This window comes from Chelonoidis abingdonii, unplaced genomic scaffold, assembly GCF_003597395.2.
Source record: "Chelonoidis abingdonii isolate Lonesome George unplaced genomic scaffold, CheloAbing_2.0 scaffold0003, whole genome shotgun sequence".
Classification (NCBI taxonomy): domain Eukaryota; kingdom Metazoa; phylum Chordata; order Testudines; family Testudinidae; genus Chelonoidis; species Chelonoidis abingdonii.
This window is the reverse complement of record NW_027424264.1, coordinates 26,622-49,980: the sequence shown is the minus strand read 5'-3', so window position 1 is coordinate 49,980 and position 23,359 is coordinate 26,622. Positions and strand designations below refer to the sequence as shown.

General features: G+C 40.9%; 1 protein-coding gene across 7 annotated transcripts in view; it reads left to right on the top strand.

The window, feature by feature from the left end:
* UNKL (unk like zinc finger) overlaps window positions 1-23,359 on the top strand; it is a 131,262-nt gene that overhangs the window by 89,735 nt on the left and 18,168 nt on the right. For all 7 annotated transcript variants that reach the window (XR_004374905.2, XR_004374904.2, XM_075061297.1 and 4 more), the window contains one exon: window positions 9,777-9,954. Coding sequence is in view for 5 of the 7 variants with exons in the window: in XM_075061297.1 (XP_074917398.1) it covers window positions 9,777-9,954 (178 nt within the window). In the remaining 2 variants the exon portion in view is untranslated. The remainder of the gene's footprint in view (window positions 1-9,776; window positions 9,955-23,359) is intronic.

The window sequence follows — 23,359 nt, the reverse complement described above, 5'->3', positions numbered from 1 at the left end:
TTTTCCTCCAGGGCAGATTGGCAGAGGCCCTGGGGGGTTTTCACCTTCCTCTGCAGTGTGGGGCATGGGTCACTTGCTGGAGGATTCTCTGCATCTTGAGGTCTTTAAACCATGATTTGGGGACTTCAATAGCTCAGACATAGGTTAGGGATTTGTTATAGGAGTGGGTGGGTGAGATTGTGTGGCCCGTATTGTGCAGGAGGTCAGAATAGACGATCATAATGGTCCCTTCTGACCTTAAAGTCTATGAGTCTATGAGCAGTCATGCAACTTTTCCCAGCAGCATGTTTTGGGTGCCCATGGCAGCTGGCAGAGAGTTAAATCACTGTAGGGCACGAGGCAGGACTGGGGAAGACCTGGCTGGTCTTTCCTACCATGCGCCAGGCTCAGCTGCTAGTCCCAGCTGGGCTGGGGAGGACGGGACTTCCTCTTTCCTTGCACGGCATCCAGGGCTGGGTCAGACCCACCCCCAGATTTCTCCCCCAGCTGCAGGAAGCTCTGCAAACGCAACACTCCCCCCCGCGCTTTCCTGCACCCATCTCTCCTCAGTTGCAGGGGGAGGGATCACTACGGGGAGCTGCTCCCCCAGCCGCTGAGGATCCAGACCCTCCCCCATACCCAGACCCTCCCACCAAGCCTCACCCCTCATGCACCCAGAACCCCCCTGAGGAGACCCACTACCACTGCACCTGGACTACTCCGATGAGCCACTCTCATCTGGATCCCCACCCCACCAAGCCCCAACCAGCTGCCCCTGGATCCCACCCACTGAGCTCCACTCCCCCAGCATCTGGATCCCACACTGAGCCCCACACATCCAGACCCCCTGTCGAGCTCTGTCCCCACTATACCCAGACACCCACCTCATAGAGCCCCAGCCACCTTCACCTGGATCTCCCTGCAGAATCCCATTACTGTTGCATCCAAAAAACGCCAACAAGCCCCTGTGCATCCAGATCCTGCCCTGCACCTGCATCCCCCAGTGAGTCACCTGCACCCAGATGGCCCCACACAGAACCCTCTCAACCCTCACCTGCATCCCCCCACACTAAGCTCCTCCATACTTGAATTGTCCCTCCATGCCTGGTGCACCTGGCATGGAGGGACAAAGCACTGGGGTGTTTCTGGGGCAGGCTCGATCCTTGTTCTGTGTCAGGGTTGGGTGCAGCCTCACCGCTGAGTCCGTGTCCCGTGTGGAGCTGCAGAGTGATCTCCCATCTCTGTGCAGCCAGTGGCCTGTATTCCCCAATGCCATGCTGGAGCCTCCACATTTATCTGACAAATAAAATTTGCAGAATTTTAAAATATTGTGTGCAAAAATTTTATTTTTTTGCCACAGAATTTTTAATTTTTGGCACAGAATGCCCTCAGGAGTAGAGTGTGTGTGTGTGTGTGTGTGTGTGTGTGTGTACCTACCAGGGTGAGGTAGGAGGAGAGCATGGAATCCCCATCTTCATGTGCGTTTGTGATTGGGGGAAACCTGCAAGGATTCCCCAGTTTGAGTGTGGTGGTTAGAGCGTAGAGAAGGCAAACAATGCTTGGCACTCTTAATTCTTCTCAGTTGATTGCACATGTGCATTCCACTGTAGGTGTGTCCATTGTGCAAGCACAGTTACTGGACATTTTCCCTCAGTGCGTACCCATTGGATGGCTCAGGCACTCTGCGTGCCTGCCATGCTGATCCAATATGTGATGTTGATAGAAGGCCCAGCTGACCATTTCTCACTCAGTTCTTTTCTACTACCACCTGTGAACTGTTGCTGGAAGTGTTTTCCGTATGTATGGCGCACAGTCTGCTCTCAGTGACTGTCATTTTTCTCTTTACTCTCTGTTTTTGGTTCCTAGTAAGTTGTAAACAGTTAGACTGTTCTCAGTCAGTTAACATATAAGTTTGTATAGGACCTTGGGCACCTCTAAAGAGACTAACAAATTTATTTCAGCATTAAGCTTTTGCAGGCTGCAACTCACTTCTTCAAATGCATAGAATGGAACACACAACAGAAGACTTGATTTATACATACAGAGAACACGAACAAGTGGAAGAAGTGACTCAGCACCAACTGTAAGTAGGGTGTCCGATCAATTGAGTGACTATGAGCGCAGGAGAAAAAACCTTGAACGTGATAATCGAGCATGATCCATAGAAGGTTGTGAGGAGAGCGTACATTGGCCAAAACCCGGAAGTCTCTATGCAAAGAATGAAAATGGACACAAATCTGACAATCAGGGATCATAACATTCAAAAACCAGTGGGAGAACACTTCAACCTCTCTAACCACTCAGTGACAGACTTGAAAGTGGCAATTTTGCAACAAAAATACTTCAAAAATAGACTCCAAAGAGAGACTGCTGAACTCGAATTAATATGCAAATTAGATAGAATTAACTTTAAACAGAGACTGGGAATGGTTGGGCCATTACACTAATTGAATCTATTTCCCCATGTTAAATTCTGAGATTAGATGAGACCTGCACTGTATATACATACACCACTCACTAATCTCCTAAAATCCTATCTCAGGACATGGTGGGCTCAGTGTGAAATATGGGAAGGATTCTTTGCTGGTGCTCTCTTCATTGGTTATTGCAAAGTCCTGGGAAGGATTATAGAGGGGATATCCTTAGAAGATTATAGGAGTGTTTATCCAGGGCACAGGATTGAACCTCAGAAAAGTGAGCAGATCCTCAGATGTCTCTCAACTTGCAAAGAAAAATAAAAAGAGAGGTTTAATATATTTTACTATCTTTTATATACAGCAGAAAAAAAACACAGCTTTTTATGACTCTTGTTTCTCTTCAGAGGACCTAGTGGATGGAGCACTGGACTGAGATTCAGGAGACCTTGGTTCTATTCCAGACTCTGCCACTAGTCCACTGGGTAACCCTGGACAGGTCACTTCACCTCTCTCTGTCTCAGTTTGCCTATTTGTAAAATGGAGATGACGACACTGGCCAGCTTTTGGAAAGTGTTTTGAGATCTGCAGATGAAAAGCTCTATTTAAGAACTAGTTAGTTAGTTAGTTAGTATAAAACATGGCAAGACACATTGTCTGCTCCAACCATCTTTAAATCTCAGGCACAAAGACAGAAATTCAGGTAAGGAAAGGTATGGAGATAAAACTGGTGGGGGAAAAAACAAGATAGAGAGAATGTTTGATAGATAAGTGGTGGAATGAAAAAAAGTATGAAGCTGAGAGAAGGCGATAAAAAGAATAGCATGGAGAGAGGAGTGTAGGGAAGAAGGAGGGTAGAGGTGGGTGATATATGTATAGGGGTTTGAACTGAGTCAGGAGATTCAAGGAATATGGAGGAATTGATTGCTACCCTTGAAGCAGGAATTATAATGTAAAATTCTATGGCCTTTGTTATGCAGGAGCTCAGACCAGATGATCACAATGCCCCTAATGGCCTTAAAACCTATGAAAATAACATTCATAACGTCCAAAAGAAGGAAAAAGAAAAAAAGGTGGACAGAAACTAGTAAAGATTAGAAATAGAGGCAACTCTGATTTAGTGACAAAATCCAGACTAGATAGCTAACTGTATTAATACAGCCAGCTTTCTTAGTATCCTTGAAGATGAACCTATGGTATGGTATGGCCTGGCTACAGAACCTCAGTTTGTTCTCCAGTTCCCCAACCACTCAGATGCCAGAGAGGTGCCACTCATTCCACAGCAGTGGGTTTCATTTAAGAACCTAGATAAACAATAATTAGGGCCCTGCCAAATTCACTGTCCATTTTGGTCAATTTAACTGTGATAGGATTTTAAAAATGTAGGGCTTTCAAGCGATTAAAAAAATTAATCAATTAATTGTGCAATTAATCACACTGTTAATAATAGAATACAATTTATTTAGATATTTTGGATGTTTTCTACATTTTCAAATATATTGATTTCAATTACAACACAGAATACAAAGTGTACAGTGTTCACTTTATATTTATTTTTATTACAAATATTTGCACTGTAAAAAACAAAAGAAATAATTTTTTTCAATTCACCTAATACAAGTACTGTAGTGCAATCTCTTTATCATGAAAGTTGAACTTACAAATGTAGAATTATGTACAAATATAACTGCATTCAAAAATAAAACAATGTTAAACTTTAGAGCCTACAAGTCCACTCAGTCTTACTTCAGCCAATCGCTCAGACAAAACAAGTTTGGTTACAATTCGCAGGAGATAATGCTGCCTGCTTCTTGTTTACAATGTCACCTGAAAGTGAAAATAGGCATTCTCATGGCACTGTTGTAGCTTGGGGTCACAAGATATTTACGCACCAGATGCGCTAAAGATTCACATGTCCCTTCATCTTCAGTCACCATTCCAGAGGACATGCGTCTGCTCAATAACGATCCAAAGTAGTGTGGACCGACTCATGTTCATTTTCATCATCTGAGTCAGATGTCACCAGCAGAAGGTTGATTTTCTTTTTTTGGTGGTTCGGGTTCTGTAGTTTACACATCTGAGTGTTGCTCTTTTAAGACTTCTGAAAGCATGCTCCACACCTCATCCCTCTCAGATTTTTGATGGCACTTCAGATTCTTAAACCTTGGGTCAATTGATGTAGCTATTTTTAGAAATCTCACAATGGTACCTGCTTTGCGTTTTGTCAAATCTGCAGTGAAAGTGTTCTTAAAACAAACTATGTGCTAGGTCATCATCTGAGACTGCTATAACATGAAATATATGGCAGAATGTGGGTAAAACAGAACAGGAGACATATAGTTCTCCACAAGGTGTTCAGTCACAAATTAAATTAACACATTATTTTTTAACAAGTATCATCAGCATGGAAGCATGTCCTCTGCAATGGTGGCCAAAGCATGAAGGGGCATATGAATGTTTAGCATATCTGGCACATAAATACCTTGCAACACCGGCTACACAAGTGTCATGCAAACGCCTGTTCTCACTTTCTCACATTATAAATAAGAAGCAGACAGCAGTATCTCCTGTAAATGTAAACAAACTTGTTTCTCTTAGCGATTCGCTGAACAAGAAGTAGGACCAAGTGGACTTGAATCTCTAAAGTTTTACATTGTGTTTTTGAGTGCAGTTATGTAACAATAAAGAAATCTACATTTGTAAGTTACACTTTCACAATAAAGAGATTGTACCAGAGTACTTGTATGAGGTGAATTGAAAAATACTATTTCTTTTATCTTTTTTACAGTGCAAATATTTTTAATCAAAAATATAAAGTGAGCACTGTATACTTTGTATTCTGTGTTCTAATAAAAATCAATATATATGAATAGAAAAACATAAAAAATATGTAATACATTTCAATTGGTATTCTATTGTTTAGCAGTGCAATTAATCATGATTAATTTTTTTAATCACGATTTTTTGAGTTAATGGTGTGAATTAACTGATTAATCAACAGCCCTAAAAATAGTAAATTTCATGATTTCAGCTATTTAAATCTGAAATTTCATGGTGTTATAATTGTAGGGGTCCTGACCCAAAAAGGGGGGCAAGGGAGGGAAGGTATTGCAGTACTGCTACACTTACTTCTTGGCTGCTTCTGGCTTCAGCACTGTCTTCAAAGCTGGGCAGCATAGAAGTAAGGATGACATCTTATGGTATTGCCACCCATACTTCTGCGCTGCTGCCTGCGGAGCTGAGCTCCCTCAGTCAGCAGCCACCGCTCCCTGGCCACTCAGCTCTGAAGTCAGCAGCACAGAAGTAAGGGTGGCATGGTATGGTATTGCCATCCTTACTTCTGCGCTGCTAGCTGGGCGCTGCCTGGCTTGGTGCCTGACCAACAGTTGCCTCTTTCCAGATGCCAAGCTCTGAAGGCAGCGCAGAAGTAAGAGTGGTAATACCTCAACCTCCCTAAGATAACCATGTGACCCCCCTGCAACTCCCTTTTGGGCAGGACCCCCAATTTGAGAAATGCTGGTCTCCCCCATGAAATCTGTATAGTATAGGGTAAAAGCACATAAAAGACCAGATTTCACAGGGGGGAGACCAAATTTCATGGTCTGTGATGCGTTTTTCATGGCCATGAATTTGGTTAGGCCCTAACAATAATTAATAAATACTTAACATTTATGAATCTATTTAATCTTCAAAGCCCATGAAAAACAGTAGCATAACTGGTTTGTTTATACAGGATTTTGCACATTTCAAGTGCTGTATAAGTGTTGAATGTAATGTTACCACTTTTGACCCTAGTGGCTAGCCAAAATTTTGGAATCTTAGCAGGTTTTTCCAGTTAGGAGGAGAAATTGACATTAGGTATTTGATGCAATTTTGTTTATTTACAAAGAATGTACAAAGTCCTGTTTCCCTGAACACAGTAGGGGGCAAACAGCAGGAGACAGTTCCTTTGTTCGCTAGTCCAAACCTGTCTTTCCAGCCAGCACATAGGTGCCAACTTCGTGGGTGTTCTGGGGTTGGAGCACACACAGGGAAAAATCGGTGGGTGCATTGCACCCACCAGCAGCCAAGCTCCCCACCTCACCTCGCCTCCGCCTCCTCCCCTGAGCACGCTGTGTCCCCGCTTCTCTTCCCAGCGCTTGCTGCCGCAAAACAGCTGTTTTGCAGCGTAACAAGCTCTGGGAGGGAGGGAGGAGGAAAGGGAATGCAGCATGCTCAGGGGAGGAGGCGGGAAAGAGGCGGGGCCGGGGCGAGGATTTGGGGAAGGGGTTGGAATGGGGGCGGGGTGGAAGCGGGGGCTGAGGGGGAGGCCGGGGCAGAGAGGGGTCAAGCACCCACCGGCACCAGCAGAAGTCGGCGCCTATGAGCCAGCACTCTGTACCCAGCCAGCTTTTCTCTCTTCATGTTCTCTCAGGCCTACATACCAACCTGCTGTTACTGTCTGATTGGCTTTCTCTCTCTGCTTCAGCTTGTGCTGTTTCTCGCTCACCCTCTCACATAGATACCAAAACATTTCTACCAATCAAAGTGCTAGCCCCTGCATCTGAAATCCCTTGGACTTCTACTCAGTTTTGCCATGTGCCTGTGTTTTGGGTGCTACTGCTACTGTTTCAGCCACCTATGCATAGCTAACAGTGTGTTGAGAAGAGTTGTCTCAGCTACTGGGCTGTTGCAAGGTGCAAACTAAGGCCCTGATCCAGCAAACAATTACATGTGATAACTTTATGCACATGACATGTCCTGATAACTTCACACACAAGTTGTCCCATGTAAATCAAACACTTGTGTCATGTTTGCAGGATCAGGTAATAAATGTAGTTCTAACTCATTCTATCTACAGCTACATACAAAAAACTACATTAAAAGAATGTTAATGTTGCAAATCAAACAGAATGTACAAAATGCTATAATTAAGGTGGCCTGTGTATTCTTAATTCTGCCCCCTGGTGCATCATGATTATAGATATGATTTTGTCACGGTAAAATTAGGCAAACTTCATGGCGCAGTCATGGTAAAAATATACAAAATCAGGGTATGGTCACGGTGGGGTCTGAAGCCAGAGCCAAAGAAGTCACAGAGATCTGTCAACGTCATGGAATCTGTGACCTCCGTGACCAAACCGTATCCTTAGTTATGACAGAGTTTTGAAGTACATGATTACATACTATTTTTTCCTCATTCACTGCACAGGATGAATGGTGCTCACATCGTGATAAGATACTCAATATTTTGTTTCATCCACAATCCTCACTGTGTGGCCCCATGCTGTATTTACTGCACACCATTCAAGCTATGCTCTGAATATGGAATTATTAATTTAGTCATGAACTTTTCTGTGGCACTCCTGACGGTAGCATCTTCACACTTCACTAACATTAATGAATTTATCTTCACAACATCCCTATGAGGTAAGGTGGTATTATTGTTTCTATTTTACAGATGGGGAATTGAGGCACAGAGTCATTAATTTCAGAAGTGTACACAATTTTTGGGTGCCCAGTTTAACATGCCTATGCCCTAATTTTTCAGAGAACTTAATATTTTATAGCACTTTATAGGTTCAAAGCATAACTCCCATTGACTTCAGTTGCAGCTGTGAGTGATGAGACCTAAGATCTGATTTATAGAAGGACTAAAGTTAGGGACCTAGAAAATGAGGAATACCCAATTGGTGACCACTTGTGAAGTAAGTGTTAGATTTAAAGAGTTCTGTGGCACCTTATAGACTATTTGCCCCTTTTACAGATCCAGACTAACACGGCTACCCCTCTGATGTTAGGTTTAAATGTCTTTGCCAGCATCACATAGAAATTCTCTGGCAAAGGAATTGGATTCTATCCATGCTTTAGGGTGCCATTCAACTGCATTAACCGCTAGACCATCCTTTCTCTTCCTGCAGTCCTCTGTCTCATTCATTACCTGGCTACTTTTCATAGATTCCTGTTTCACTCAAACACTGGGATACTTGGGAAGCAAAGTTGTAGATCTAGGAGTACTGGCATATTGATGACACAGCATACTCTATAGTATTTCACGAACAGAAGTTGGTCCAATAAAAGATATTACCTCAGCCACCTTGTTTCTCTAATATCCTGGAACAACATGGCTACAGCTGCATTGCATACAACAGTTTCTCCAAGCATTCTATCGAAGTTAGAATGAAAGAGGTGATTGAACTGAGAATTTAAGAGACTTCACAGTTGAGAGCTAGACATCTCATTGAGTAGTGCAGTAGAAATGCTTACTTAGATCAAACTTTCAAGAAGGAGATGCAACTCCCACCATAATCCTTTGAGATGCACGCAAAAGAAATTGATGAAGTCAGCATAATACACTATCCACTTGTGCAAGATCTTGAGACAAGTCAACAGTACCCCTTCATGGACAGGATCAGAAAACTACAAAAATATCTACTAGTGTCAACATGCATATTTAGCCTTTGTCCGTTGCCATATGGAAATTGTTTATCAGTTCTACAACCAGTTTCGTTTCCATAGTGTATCCAGGTCTGAAATCTGACTGGAAACTGCCAAAGATTTTGGTACAAATCAGTTTAGCACTTCAACAGAGAACTAATGTATTAATGCAAATTCAGTGCTCCTGAGTCATAGGCACCAATGCAATAAGTCACTGTTCCGTACACTCTTATTGAAACTTGATGATATTATTTTGTTAATTTTTTAAATTAAAAGACAAAAAAAAAAATTGGGTTCTGCACAAACTCACTCCAAACTTTTTGAAACTTAATTTTCCTGTTCAGAGTGTTAACTGGTGATAGTTTTTTCCCTACAAATTTATTAAATATCTTGAATTAAAGACCTAACCTCTTTCCTTGGGTCAGTAGGGCTCAGCTAGAGGTAAGCAGGACAGGGGTATAAGCGCCATATGTACAGTCATATTTTGACACTATGCTAGCTAACTTGGACTCTAGCTTCAGTAATATATAGGTGTATGAGTCTGTATGTTTATGTCTAGGAAATGAATTAAATGACCTAATGCCTCTAGGTCTTTTACACCTCAAATTTCTATGATCATTTTTTATATGGGAATACAGAATTGACTTCAATCACCTTGCATGGATTTTTTTTTTCTTTTGGAATTGTTCCTCAGGCTCCAACTATCCTAGCCCTTGTATAACTGCCTTTGTGACATATATTTTCTGGGAGCCATTTCTGGACTGTTGGAATGTGCTAGCTTTGTCAAGCACATTTGCTGTTAAATACACAGGAACATGATCCTAAATTCATTAATTCCATAGATTCTTTTGCTGTGCAAATTTAAATAACCTATATAATGTCTCCCAAATCTTTGTTTTTAAGATTATTTTAATAATTTTGTTTACAAATGCATTTTGCTTATTTTATTTATATATTTTTAAACAGAACCATCTCAGTGTTTTTTCAGTGATTAATCCACTTGCTTCAAGTATAACCTCCAGTATAACTTCTAGTCTGGCTTCCAGTATTGGATCAGATAATTCATCCCCAACAGCTCTCTCAGCTATCAGTACTAAAGCTCTCCCATTCTACCCTGGCAGTAATACAGTTGAATCAGTTATAGGTAAGTCTGAGCATTTCCTCTTTTATTGCACGTTTTGTGTTTTTTTCAAGATTTTTCTATTTTAATATACGTTCAGAAAATGCATACTGAGAAGGGCGGTTACATTTTTACATATTTGCTTTATTATCTGCAGTTAAAATTAATACTTGGAATTGAATTTAATGTTTTTCCAAATCAGCAGCTTTTATAAATTCTCAGATGGAAATTTAGGAATTATCAACCTGGAACAGATCAGTGGACCATTTAATCTGGTATTCTGTTTCTGATAGTGGCCAATATTTAAGAAGTTATAAAACTTTGATAATGTATCTAATTTTGCTCTTATAGGAGAGAGGTTATTCTCCTGATTCCTGCTGGTGATCAGTTCATGCCATCGAACATGAGGTGTTTTACAGTTTTATTCCAGCAAGTGTAATTGCAGATTATGTTTTATTAATAGAAATGTGAATTCTTTCTTTGAGTGATTATCCCTATATATTCCATTCTTAATGCTCATGAGATTGGAATCTTTTGGCCAGCAGCATCCATCGGGGCTGTGCATGCGCCCTGAATGTCCTTGTGCCCTGTACTGAGGGCATAAATGATAGAGCATGCCCAGCTGCCCCTCAGATCCCTCTTCATCCCCCATAGCTGGCAATGTCTATGTCATGATGCACTCACAAGAACTCGCGTGCATCTGAAAAAGTGTGGTTTTTTTACCCACGAAAGCTTATGCCCAAATAAATCTGTTAGTCTTTAAGGTGCCACCGGACTCCACGTTGTTTCACAAGAACTATTTTTTTACCTAATTGTAAACAATTAATATAACTAATATTTACTATAGTTAGTATAGTTTTTGCCTGGTGGCACGTGGGCTTGTTGGTTTTGTTTTTATTTTCAGATTTTTGAGGGAAATTATTTTTTCCTGGTACCAATTATAATGTGTTTTCACATTCCTGTGGCCCGTGCTGCTTCCCACAGCTCCCATTGGCCGGGAACAGCGAACTGCGGCCACTGGGAGCTGTGGGTGGCCGTGCAAATGTAAAGAAACTGTCTAGCGACCTGTTGGCGGATTACCCTGATGGGCCATGTGCAGTCCACAGTTGCCCTACTATCCTAGAAGGTTTAATGAGAGCCCCATATGAGCTACTGGCAACTTGCTCTTTGTTATATTTATCCATGAAGATAATATTTAAGTAGCAATTATCAGCCAAAAGAATAGGGGAAATACAGGAACTTATGGCAGGCGTTCTTCATAAAATATTCCATAAGGATAAGGTCATCCTGAGGCCCCATCCCAAGTTCTTGCATAAAATAGTCACTGATTTTCATTTGAACTAAATTAATTTGCTAGATTTCTGCCCCCACCCGCCCTCCAAACACATTCTAATCAGGGGAGGCTAGTTTACATATGTTAGATGTCTTTAGAGCACTTTTGTACTATTTACATAGGACTAAATCGTTTACGAGTCTCTCCAATAAATTTTTATGGCATTTCTTGATGGGGCTCTTTATTTCAACCCTCAGACTTTTGATAGTTTCATTAGTCTGTTATAAGCTAGCCAATTTAAGATTCCACCAGCTCAGGTTAGGACTCATTCCAATAGGGCTCAGACATCATCTGCAGCTTCTTTGGGAAGCATACCCATTTCAGAAATACACAGGGCAGCAACTTGAGGTTCAGTCCATATCTTTATAAAACATGTTCCCTCATTGAAGCATCAAGATATAATGCTTCTTTTGGCAGAGCTGTGCTACAGTCTTTGTTTAGGTGGACTCCAAACACCCACCTCTTCCTCATCAGGTCAGTGCTTGAGAGTCACCAAGAGAGGAGTATGTATGGAAAATCACTTGAAGAATAAGGAACGGTTACTTACCTTACAGTAACTGTGGTTGTTTGAGATGCTCCCTCCTTCCCTGCTACTATGGAGTCCCTTAACATCTGGATTCTGTATTGACAAAATAGCTAATGGGCGATTGGGCCCACTCTACCCTTTGTGCCTTTGGTACAGGGCATGAGGAGACTAGGGGCACATGCATTGCCCCAATAGGCGTGACTGTAGCCAAAAGAGTCTGGTCTTGAGATCATGGGGTCCATGCATATCAAGAATGGAATATATGTATGGACAGCACATCTTGAAGAACCATCGTTATTTTAAGATTAGCAACTGTTTCTTCCTTTTTAGAACCTTCTTAAGCTGTTAGCCTCACTAATACATAAGTGAATTTCACAGCATAATTATACATTAGGTAAAAATTATCTTTTTAATTTTTAAGTTTGTTAGCTCCTCTTCTGTAATAGCCCAAAGTGTTTAACAGCTATCTGTTCTCTTTATTAGTTGATTTGCTGTATTTTGATAACAGTTGCACTGGGCAGTTAGCTTGCTTAAAATGCTGAAAGGGCATATTCTTTGAGTATACAGCATAACTACAGTGTTAACTTTAACACGCTCAAGATTAAATTGCTGTATGCTATAGAAGATGGGTATTTTTCTGTACAAGAGTTCTCCATGACGGCTCATTCCCTCTTGCTTACATTGGTATAACTAATGTGAAATCCCTCATAATGTCCCTCTCTCCCAGCACATGGATCTTCCTGCCCAATTCCACTGAGTCCAATGGGTTTTGCAGCTAGACGGGATAAAGGTATTTACCCTCTCAACTGAAAAATGCACCTGCACGCCCCTGACAAGAACCCAGTGCTTACATCTCAGCCTTTAGAACCCATCCAATTCCTCCTGAGTGTTTCTTAGCTGCTAGTTAGGACTGTGAAAGTTACATTCATGGTATAAATTGCTTTGTTTTAGTTAGCTAATAAATGTGAAAAGCCAGATGTGTTCTAAATAAAACTGGATTGCATCTTCTTAAATTTCTGTATTAGAAATTCAGTTAGACAGGTCAATTCTTACAATTAAAGCTCACATTTGAAGTTTCCTGTTATCTACATTATGTTTGCATTCTTATCTATGAATGACTGTAGGAAAGTTGGGATAAAGACCCCCTAATTATTGTCATTCACAAAATTTTTATTCTTAAATCTGTCAGGAGCTCAGACAAAGTTGGGAATAAAACTTGTGAAAAAACAAAATGTACAGGTGTTCAGCAATGAATTGTGGTACAATACATGCTGCTGGTTTGGGACATAGTTCAGCTCCTATTAAAGTCAGTGGAAAGACTCTCTCTGACTTTAGAGCAGTGGTCCCCAAGCTGTGGGACATGACCCTTAAGGGGACATGGAGAAATGTTTTGGGGGTGCAGAGTGGGCCAGCCCCCACGGTGGGACAGAGAGTGAGTGCCAACCCTGCTCCATCCCCAGACCAGCTCAGCCTCCAACCCTGTTCAGCCCCCAGTTCTGTTCCACCCCCAGCTCCACTCTGTCCCCAGTCCAACTGTGCTCTCATTTCCTCTCCTCCCCCATCCCCAGTTCTGCCCCCAGCTCTGTCTTCAGCCCAAGCTCCACTGCTGAGGAAGCCTTGACTGTGCAGTAATGGATGGTGGGGAGGCACGGACAGATTCCGTTAATGGTAAGGGGGGGGCACGACTAGAAATGTTTGTGCACCACTGCTTTAGAGAGTGAGTTAGAACTAGCCCTTTGTGGTATGTGACATTTCAAACCTATGGAACCTTTTATCTGCGTTCTCAAAAGAAACTATCTGCATCCTATTCAAACAGGTGTCTTACCTTTTTTTTTTTTTGTCGTTTACATGAATAGATAAGATCTATCTGGATTGACAGAGGAGGATATATACTGCTTTAGAATTTGCTTTGTGTATGGCATTTTATACTGTGATTTTTACATGAATTTTATTAAGTTATGTAGTTTTATGATTTATAGTGAAGTATGGATGTGCATGGTGCTTTACCATATTTAAATAGAATTAAGGTTGTGCTGAAAGCTGATTGATGTGTGAGAGCAATTCTGAGGAGAATCCAATCAGCAAAAGTTACACAGAAGAAACAAACAATTCAGTTGAAATCTTTAGGATCTGTCATCATCATGATTATTTGTGGTGTTTGTGTAAGTAAAATGAATCGCTGCCTGATCTCAAGTTTATAATCTATGAGCACAGATGCTTTCATTCCCTCCTCCTTTCTCTACCACCACGTTTATTCCAGCTATACTTTCCGTTCTTCTTCCCTTCTCATTCACCCAATACCTCACATTTGCTCTCACCTTCTTTCCCCATCCCATATCCTCTTCCTCACTTTCACTCAATAATTGACCCAGGCATTTTTCTTTCTCAAATCACTGCCTTTCCGCTTCCTTGGAAGGTGAGGTTATTTGCTTCCTCTACAAGGCAAGGAGGCATTTGTATTGTATTAAAGAGGCTCTCTTGCATGACAGACACTGGGCAGTGTGTAGTTACCCATCAGCAATATATGTGGCTATGTATCTACATGATTTTGGGGAACCTTGATTACTACTAATTTTAATTATGTATTGTACAAGTGTCCACTTTGTGTTATAGAGCACAGTGTACAGGGTACATGTCATAACAAAGCATGGGGAGGTGGGGTTGATGGGGTCCCTCTTTCATCAGGTCATGATACAATTCAACTAGGGCTATTGATTAATCACAGTTAACTCAATGCGATTAACTCAAAAAAATTAATTGCAATTAATTTCACTGTTCAACAATAGAATACCAATTGAAATATATTAAATATTTTTGGATGTTTTTCTACATTTTCAAATACATTGATTTCTATTACAACACATAACAAGTATACAGTGGCTGCCTTTGTTATTTTTTATACAAATATTTGCAACTAGGTAAAAGATAAAAGAAATACGTATTTTTCAATTCACCCATACATCAGTACTCGGTACAACATCTCTTTATTGTGAAGTGTAACTATCACAATGTAGATTTCATTTATTGTACTCATAAACTGGCACTCAAAACACAATTAAACTTAGAGATTCAGTTCATCTTGGCTGCACTTCTGTTCAGCAAGTCGGCTAAGAGAAACAAGTTTGTTTTACTTTACATGGAGATACTGCTGTCTCTTCTGATTATTAAATGTGAAAAGTAGAACAGCGCGTTTGCAATGACCTTGTGTAGTGCCGTGTGTGCAAGTATTTATGTGCAGCGATATGACTAAACATTCATATGCCACTTCATGCGCTTTCGGCGCCATGCAGAGGACAATGCTTCATGCAGATGAATGCCTTGTTAAAAAAAAACATGTGTTTAATTTTAATTTGTGACTGGAACTACCTTGGGGGAGAACTGTAGTCCCCTAGCTTCTGTTTTACCCACATTCCTGCCCATAATATTTCAATGTTATAGTCATCTCAGAGATGACGAGCACATAGTTGTTTTAAGAACACTATTCCACTGAAGATTGACAAAAGCAAGCAGGTACGCATGTGAGAATTGTCCTAAATAGCTACACATCATTGACGCACAAAGATTTAAGAATCTGAAAGTGCCATCAAAAATATGAGAGGGATGAGGATAGTGGAGCATGCTTCAAAAGTCTTAAAAGAGGCAACACTCAGATGCGAAAACTACAAACTGAACCGATCAAAAAAGAAATCACACCTTCATGCTGGTGGCATCTTGACTCAGATGAGTGAAATGAAACAATGATACGGTCCACATGCTTTGGATTGTTATCGTGCAGAACGCACATCACAGCCATAGAATCATGATCCCTCTGGAAGTGTAATTGGAAGACATAGAAGGGACATGTGAATTCTTTAATGGATCTGGCACGTAATTATCTTGGCCGACCCGAACCAGCTACAACTAGTGCCATGCGAAAGCCACTGTATTCAAGGTGAACATTGTAACAGAAGCAGCAGCATTATCTCCTGCAAATTGGTACCAACTTGTTTATGTCTAGAGCCGATTGCTGAAGTAGGACTGATGGGACGTTGTAGGCTCTAAAGTTTAACATTGATTTTAATTTTTGAATGCCAGTTTTTTTTGTAGCATAATTCTACATTTGTAAGTTCAACTTTCCATGATAAAGAGATTGCACACAGTACTTGTATTAGGTGAAATTGAAAACAATACTATTTCTTTTGTTTTTTACAGTGCAAATATTTGAAATAAAAATAATATAAAGTGACTGTACACCTTGTATTCTGTGTTGTTATTGAAATCAATATATTTGAAAATGTAGAAAACATCCAAAATATTTAAATAAATTGTATTCTATTATTGTTTAACAGCACGATTAACCATGAGATTAATTTTTTTAATAGCTTGACAGCTCTAAATTCAACCAAATAAAGGAAATAGGACAATGTGCACTTATAGCTCTGAACATTCCACAAGCAGCAGTGAGTGGGGAGCCAGGCTGAGAGAGCTGTTTACAACTTCAAACTGCTTCCAGCTATTTGCCCCTAGGACTTCCACAGGTTGTCTGTTATTGCCGCAGCCCAGACTTTTCACTAAGAGCAGAAACAGCAATAAAGGTGGATAGGGACTGGGGGTAAGAGCCCTTTAGGACCTCCGACTTCACGTTCACCCGTAGATCTAGTTCTCCCATAGACCAGCTGTTACTGTGGGTCAGCTCCCAGACTAGCTTCCAGAGTCTATTGGTTTTGATTTTGAAGAGGAAAAAAGGAGGCCTAACTATTAAAAATAGAAACATTGTTTTGACTGAAAGTGTTCTGGGTGGGAGTTAGGTGAGGACAGATCTGGTCCATTGTGGGTTGACTAATAGAATCAAGAACTATGACAGCACAAAGGAGCATCAGGAATCTCCTACGAACCACAGAGGTGATGAAATGAAGGAGAGCAGAGATGGAGAGGTTTTTCTTAAAAGTATGTTTGTCACGTTCTGGGCTGCAATCCAGACCAATGGGGGATTGTGTCACTGCCTGCCTTGCAACCCTGAATGCCTTAAAATGCTCTGCTGCTGTGGTTTTCTTGTTAGGATGCTTCCATCCAAGACACAAGCATGCAGTATCCTGAGTGTTTGTGTGCTATGCAGCCCAGGTCCAGTGCTCTGGCCCCAGCAGCCTGCTTACAATACAGCAGCCCCATTCTGGAGCTCACCACTCTTTGGTTACTTGTTGCAGAGATGACCCCAACACACTCCCTGTCCCAAATTTCCCCAAAACTACGCAGAAGCATCCAACCCTCTCCTGGAACACTCAGAGAAATAATAGTGTTTGTTTGCTCCTTTAAAGAAACAAGAGCACATCATATCTTATTAACTTACCTGGGGTAAATGCACTCTTCTTTTCAAGCACAGCACTGAGTTGGTTTATTGTAAAAATAAAACAAGTTTATTAACAAAAGAATATCAGTTAAGTGATACCAAGTAAAAGGAATAAAGTTAGAAAGGGTTACAAACAAAAGTAAAAATAGGCTTTCTAATTGCTAAGACCTACCTTAACAAGCTACAGTCTTTGTTCAAGATCCTTACAAATCTTCCATTCCCAGAGACTTTAGCCCCCTTGTTAGATGGACCCGTCGTTATCAGCTTGCGAGAGCTCTGTCCTCTTGTGTCCAAGATGGCTTCTCCTCTCTTTTTATATCTTCCCAAACTTGCTGTTTAGTCTGGATGACCTCATGCTGCTGTTCTCTTCCTGTGGGCTTCCCAGCCCCCTGCTGATTCATATGTAAATGGGGCTTCCATTGTTTTTGGTCATACCTTGCTTAATTTCATTGGAGACAGGTAGATAGGTTTTCTCCCAGACAGGAGTTAAGGGAGCTATTTTTCCCTGTGTTTGGTCACAGATTTTAAAGCATAATATAATTAAGTACGGTATCTATATTTCCTCCTATAGTGTTAATATTGTACATACATTTCACAGTGATATTACTCTCCAATGTGTCTTTAGCTTTCATAAGACCTTAACTGATACACTTTTATAGTACAGTAATATTACATGCAATCAGTTGTTTCCATTACTTATCATTTGAAGTTCAGTTCCCCTGTGATTATTGCCCAGATGAAGTTTTTCTCTCCTGTTGGGGACATAGCTGCCACACTAACTTCTCCCCAGCTTGATAACGTTTTATGTAAATGGATCGTCATTGACTCTGCCTGAGACAAATATACGTTCTTTTGTCTAGTGTATTGCATTAATTAGAGACACAAGGTGGGTGAGGTAATACGAGAGAGAGGAGCTGATTCTTCAGCTCTGTGTAAGGTTGAAAGCTCTCTCTCTCTCACCAACAGAAGTTGGTTCATTAAAAGATATTATCTCACCCACCTACCCTCTAATATCCTGGGACCAACATAGCTACAGGCACACTGCATATTGCATTCATTGGCAGATTCTGTGGCTTAGGGCATGTGATTAGGGAGTTGCTGTGATTAGCTGGTGCAGCTGAACAATTCTGTTTAAATTGATACGTACTAGAGACCAGGAGACTGCAGACAAGTGACTCAGCACTTACAGAGAGGGTAAGTTAGGCATCTGATTTCTTTCTGTAGAGAAATCAATGAAGAATATTAAATGGAAGATGTTTTCACCGACTTTATAATAAGTGCATAGTTGTTTTTCTAAAAAACTTATTTAATACATACAACTGAAAATAAGTGATTTTAAGCTATTCTTAAATTCCAGTGGTTTAAGATTGCAAATCCTGGTCAGTCTTATTTCTGATTATTTTAAAATAAAAGTAATAGAAATATAATTTAACTGTTTTCATAACCAGTGTTTAAATTTGGCAATATTCAAGTAAATCATATTTTACTAAGAAAGATATTCTAGCTGAAACATTTTGGTTGGTTGGATGTAATGTAATGTTATTAATATGACAGTAAAATACATACCAGTGTAGTAAATTCGCTTTAATTTAAAAATTAAAATATTAAAAAGATCAAAATTGAGCAAAATATTTTAAAATACTATATTTTATTTTCAATAATACTTTATTGACATGAGAAGCTGGGCAGATGTTGCAAAATGCAATGATAAATCTGGGTTTTTCATGATATACTATATTTGATTATTTTTGATGTTCCAATTGAATTAGGTATTGAGGTAAGCAGAATGTTGCTTCTCTTACTGTGAAATATTCTTATGGTGTGTGTGTTTTTGCATATATAAAAAATGTACTGCAGTTTCAGTTGTTTCTGTTAACAGAATCAGTAAAATTGGGCTAACTGGGATCTCTTTTATGCATACATTGGTGTGTTTACCGTGATTTATTGCCTTTTCTCTCCCTAAAGCAAGGACGTAGCCTCTTGAATTACTGGCATGTGTGAATATAATTGTCGGAGTTGTGATAGCTATGCCTTGTGTGTATGTGTATGAGTGCAGCGAAAATAATGTCCTCTATTTCTGTCACTGTCAAGACAACCCATTAGAAAACCCAGTTATTTAAGTGATATGTAACTTGGTCCTACCAGTGTGCTTTATGCTGGTGTTTGCCACAAAGCTCTAACTTTGAGTGATTTTGGTTTTAAACTTAAAGTTGTAAATTATATAAATATAACATCTTCTCACCGCTATCTCTGAAACCTTGCAAGATTAGGGTGGTTTGGTTACTATTCTAATTTAACAAAAAAAATTCAATCAAATATGGATAATTAGGGTTCATTATCTTCCTCTAATTCCTTTTGGTATTTTGAGGGGGAAATATTAAACTAGCCAAGTGATTAAACTTTGAGGAATAATTGCTATGCATATTCAGTATTTGCTGTTTATGAACATTAATATCTGTAAAATCCACCCTAAGTAATTTACATGAAAGATGAGTACTTGTAGCTTTGGATGACACTGCAGCACGTCATGGTATTCTGCTTTATGGTTTTTAATAATGCGCAGATGCATGTATTATACTTTTTTATATACTGGGAAAAATTAAAATATAGAATGCACTCTCTTTAACTTAGCTCCAGTCAGGAAAATTCACTTAATAGGAATGCTTCTGAGGGAACTAATTTCCAGTGTTCTTCACCTGGGAAGAATTGCTGCTTAGTAGGAACAGTAATAATGTTGGTTAATTGAGAAATAAGATACGGCCCATCCCACTGAATATAACTGGGATTTCTTGTTCAATGCAGAATTTCTGATCTCTGCAGAATCTGTTGTGGAACGTCTAAGCTTTACTGGCACTATCTTTGGAAAATAAAAAATTCACTGAAACATGTCAGTAGGTATGACCTTTCTTGGTGGAGTCCAGACCACTGAGGGACTGTCAGCCCTGCCCTGCAACCTTGGGTGCCTTACAATACCTTTCTGATGTAGCTCCCACCTGGGCCCTCACAAACAGCCTTCCCACAAGCAAGTCCTGCCCTGAGTATCTGTATAGCTGCAGCCTGCCAGCACAATTCAGTCACACTCTGGCTTCCACCAGTCTTAGTTACTACATGCAAAGTGACTCCAACACACTCTCAGTCCCAGATTTTCTCCCCCAAAATGTGTATTCTGCACTGCGCTTGTCCAGCCCTCTCCTAAGCAGTTCACATAACAAAGGTCTGTTGTCCTTGTAAGGAAACAATATACAACAACTTGCCATCTTAAATGGAGTTACTCACACAGATTTAGAGAACAAAAAAAGATATAACGACAAAGAGGTTTAATAGAATCATAGAATATCAGAGTTGGAAGAGACCTCAGGAGGTCATCTAGTCTAACCGCAATCCAATCCCCAACTAAATCATCCCAGACAGAGCTTTGTGAAGCCTAACCATAAAAACTTCTAAAGAAGGATATTCCACCAACTCCCTAAGTAACCCATTCCAGTGCTTCACTACCCTCCTTGTGAAAAAGTTTTTCCTAATATCCAATCTAAACCTTCCCCACTGCAACTTGAGATCATTACTCCTTGTTCTGTCATCTGGTACCACTGAGAACAGTCTAGATCCATCCTCTTTGGAAAACCCTTTCAGGTAGTTGAAAGCAGCTGTCAAATCCCTCCCTCCATTCTTCTCGTCTACAGACTAAATAATCCCAGTTCCCTTGGCCTCTCCTCATAAGTCATGTGTCCCAGCCCCCTAATCATGTTTGTTTGCCCTCTGCTGGACTCTTTCCAATTTTTCCACATCCTTATTGTAGTGTGGGGCCCAAAACTGGACAGAGCACTCCAGATGAGGCCTGACCAGTGCCGAATAGAGGGGAATGATCATGTCCCTCAGTCTGCTGGCAGTGCTCCTATTTATACAGCCCAAAATGCCGTTAGCCTTCTTGTCAACAAGGGCATGCTGTTGACTCATATCCAGCTTCTCATCCACTGTAATTCCTAGGTCCTTTTCTGCAGAACCGCTGCCTAGCCACTCGGTGCCTAGTCTGTAGCAGTGCATGGGATTCTTCTGTCCTAAGTGCAGGACTCTGGACTTGTCTTTGTTGAACCTCATCAGATTTCTTTTGGCCCAATCCTCTAATTTCTCTAGGTCCCTCTGTATCCTATCCCTACCCTCCAGCATATCTACCTCCCAGTTTAGTGTCATCTGTAAACTTGCTGAGAGTGCAATCCATGCCATCCCCCAGATCAGGCTGCATCCAAAATTCATCCCAAAGGTAATGTGACAGGTTGGATCACAGAAGCCCCTTTAGGACTGCCACCTGATGTGCCTAGACTACCTCTGAGCCCGTTTTCCCTGCCAGCTTGGGACTTTAGTACCTTGCCTTGTTTGAGCCAGAGACGCTTGCCTGCTGCAAACACAGTTCCAAGTCTGAACCACATTCCCTTACAAGCTGCAGGCTTAACTGAAAACAGCCTAAGAAGTGCTCCTGTCTCCAGCACTCAGATACCCAGCTCCCAATGGGATCCAAACCCTAAATAAATCCATTTTACCCTGTATAAAGTTTATACAGGGTAAGCTCGTAAATTGTTTGCCCTCTGTAACACTGATAGAGAGATATGCACAGCTGTTTGCTCCCCCAGGTATTAATACTTGCTCTGGGTTAATAAGTAAAAAGTGATTTTATTAAATATAAAAGTAGGATTTAAGTGGTTCCAAGTAATAACAGACAGAACAAAGTAAATTACCAAGCAAAATAAAATAAAACACGCAAGTCTAAGCCTCATATAATAGAAAACTGAATACATATAAAATTTCACCCTCAGAGATGTTTCAATAAGCTTCTTGTACAGACTGAACTCCTCCTTAATCTGGTCCGAATCCTTTCCCCTGATACCGTCCTTGTTCCAGCTCAGGTGGTAGCTAGGGGATTTCTCATGACTACAGCCTCCTTTGTTCTGTTCCACCCCCTTATATATCTTTTGCACAAGACAGGAATCCTTTGTCCCTCTCTGGGTTCCCACCCCTCCTCCTAAATGGAAAAGCACCAGATTAAAGATGGATTCCAGTTCAGGTGACATGATCACATGTCACTGTAAGACTTCATTACCCACTTGTCAGCACACAGGTATACAGGAAGACTTGCAAGTAAACAGAACCTTTACAACCAATTGTCCTGGTTAATGGGAGCCATTAAGATTCCAAGCCACCATTAATGGCCCACACTTCACATAATTACAATAAGACCCCAGAGTTATATTTCATATTTCTGGTTTCAGATACAAGAATGATACATTCATACAAATATGATGAATACATGCAGAAGAACATAACTTTGCACAGATATGTTACATGGCATATCTAGCATAAAACATATTTCAGTTATGTCATATTTACATTCATAAGCATATTTCTATAAAGCATTATGGAGTGCAGCATCTCAGGTAACCTCTCCATTGATTCACCTTCCAATCTTTTACCCAAACCTCACCAGGACAACAGAAAGGCTATACTGCATACTTTAGATGTTAGGAGAGCCCTGGCCTTCTCTCTGGACAGGACAGAGGCCTTCAGGAAGTCCCTTAGACTCTTCCTCAGCAATATCAGCCGAAAGACTCTCCAAGTGGGTCTTGAATTGCATCGGACAGTGTTACCAAGTTCACAACATGATCTCTCCAGACTCTATTTGTACACACTCCGTGAGGTTGATCTCCTCATCCATTGCCTTCTTCAAGAATGTCCCTGTCTCAGAGATTTGTAGAGCAGTGACTTGGGTGTCAAGCCACACTTTCGCGGAACTCTTTGCGATTACCGGAGACTCCGCCTCTGATGCCGTCTTCAGCTCCACTGTGCTGTCATCTGTTACTGACCTGATTCCGAAGCCCCAGCCCACCAGAAGGGGTACTGCTAGGGTGCTCCATTACTCAAGAAGTCACTCATCTTGTACACTAACGACAGTTCTTCGAGATGTGTGTCCCTATGGGTGCTCCACAACCCATCCTCCTCCCCCTCTACTTCTGAGTTTTTGTCAGTTACAATGCAGTAGAGAAGGAACTGAAGGGAGTTAACTTGTGCATGCTGACTAGCCTCATGGTGCAGCACAAGGAGGGAAAGCGTATGTGTGGGCCTAATGGGGAGAGGGATAGCTCAGTAGTTTGAGCATTGGCCTGCTAAACCCAGGGTTGTGAGTTCAATCCTTGAGGAGGCTACTTAGGGATCTGGGGCAAAATCAGTACTTGGTCCTGCTAGTGAAGGCAGGGGG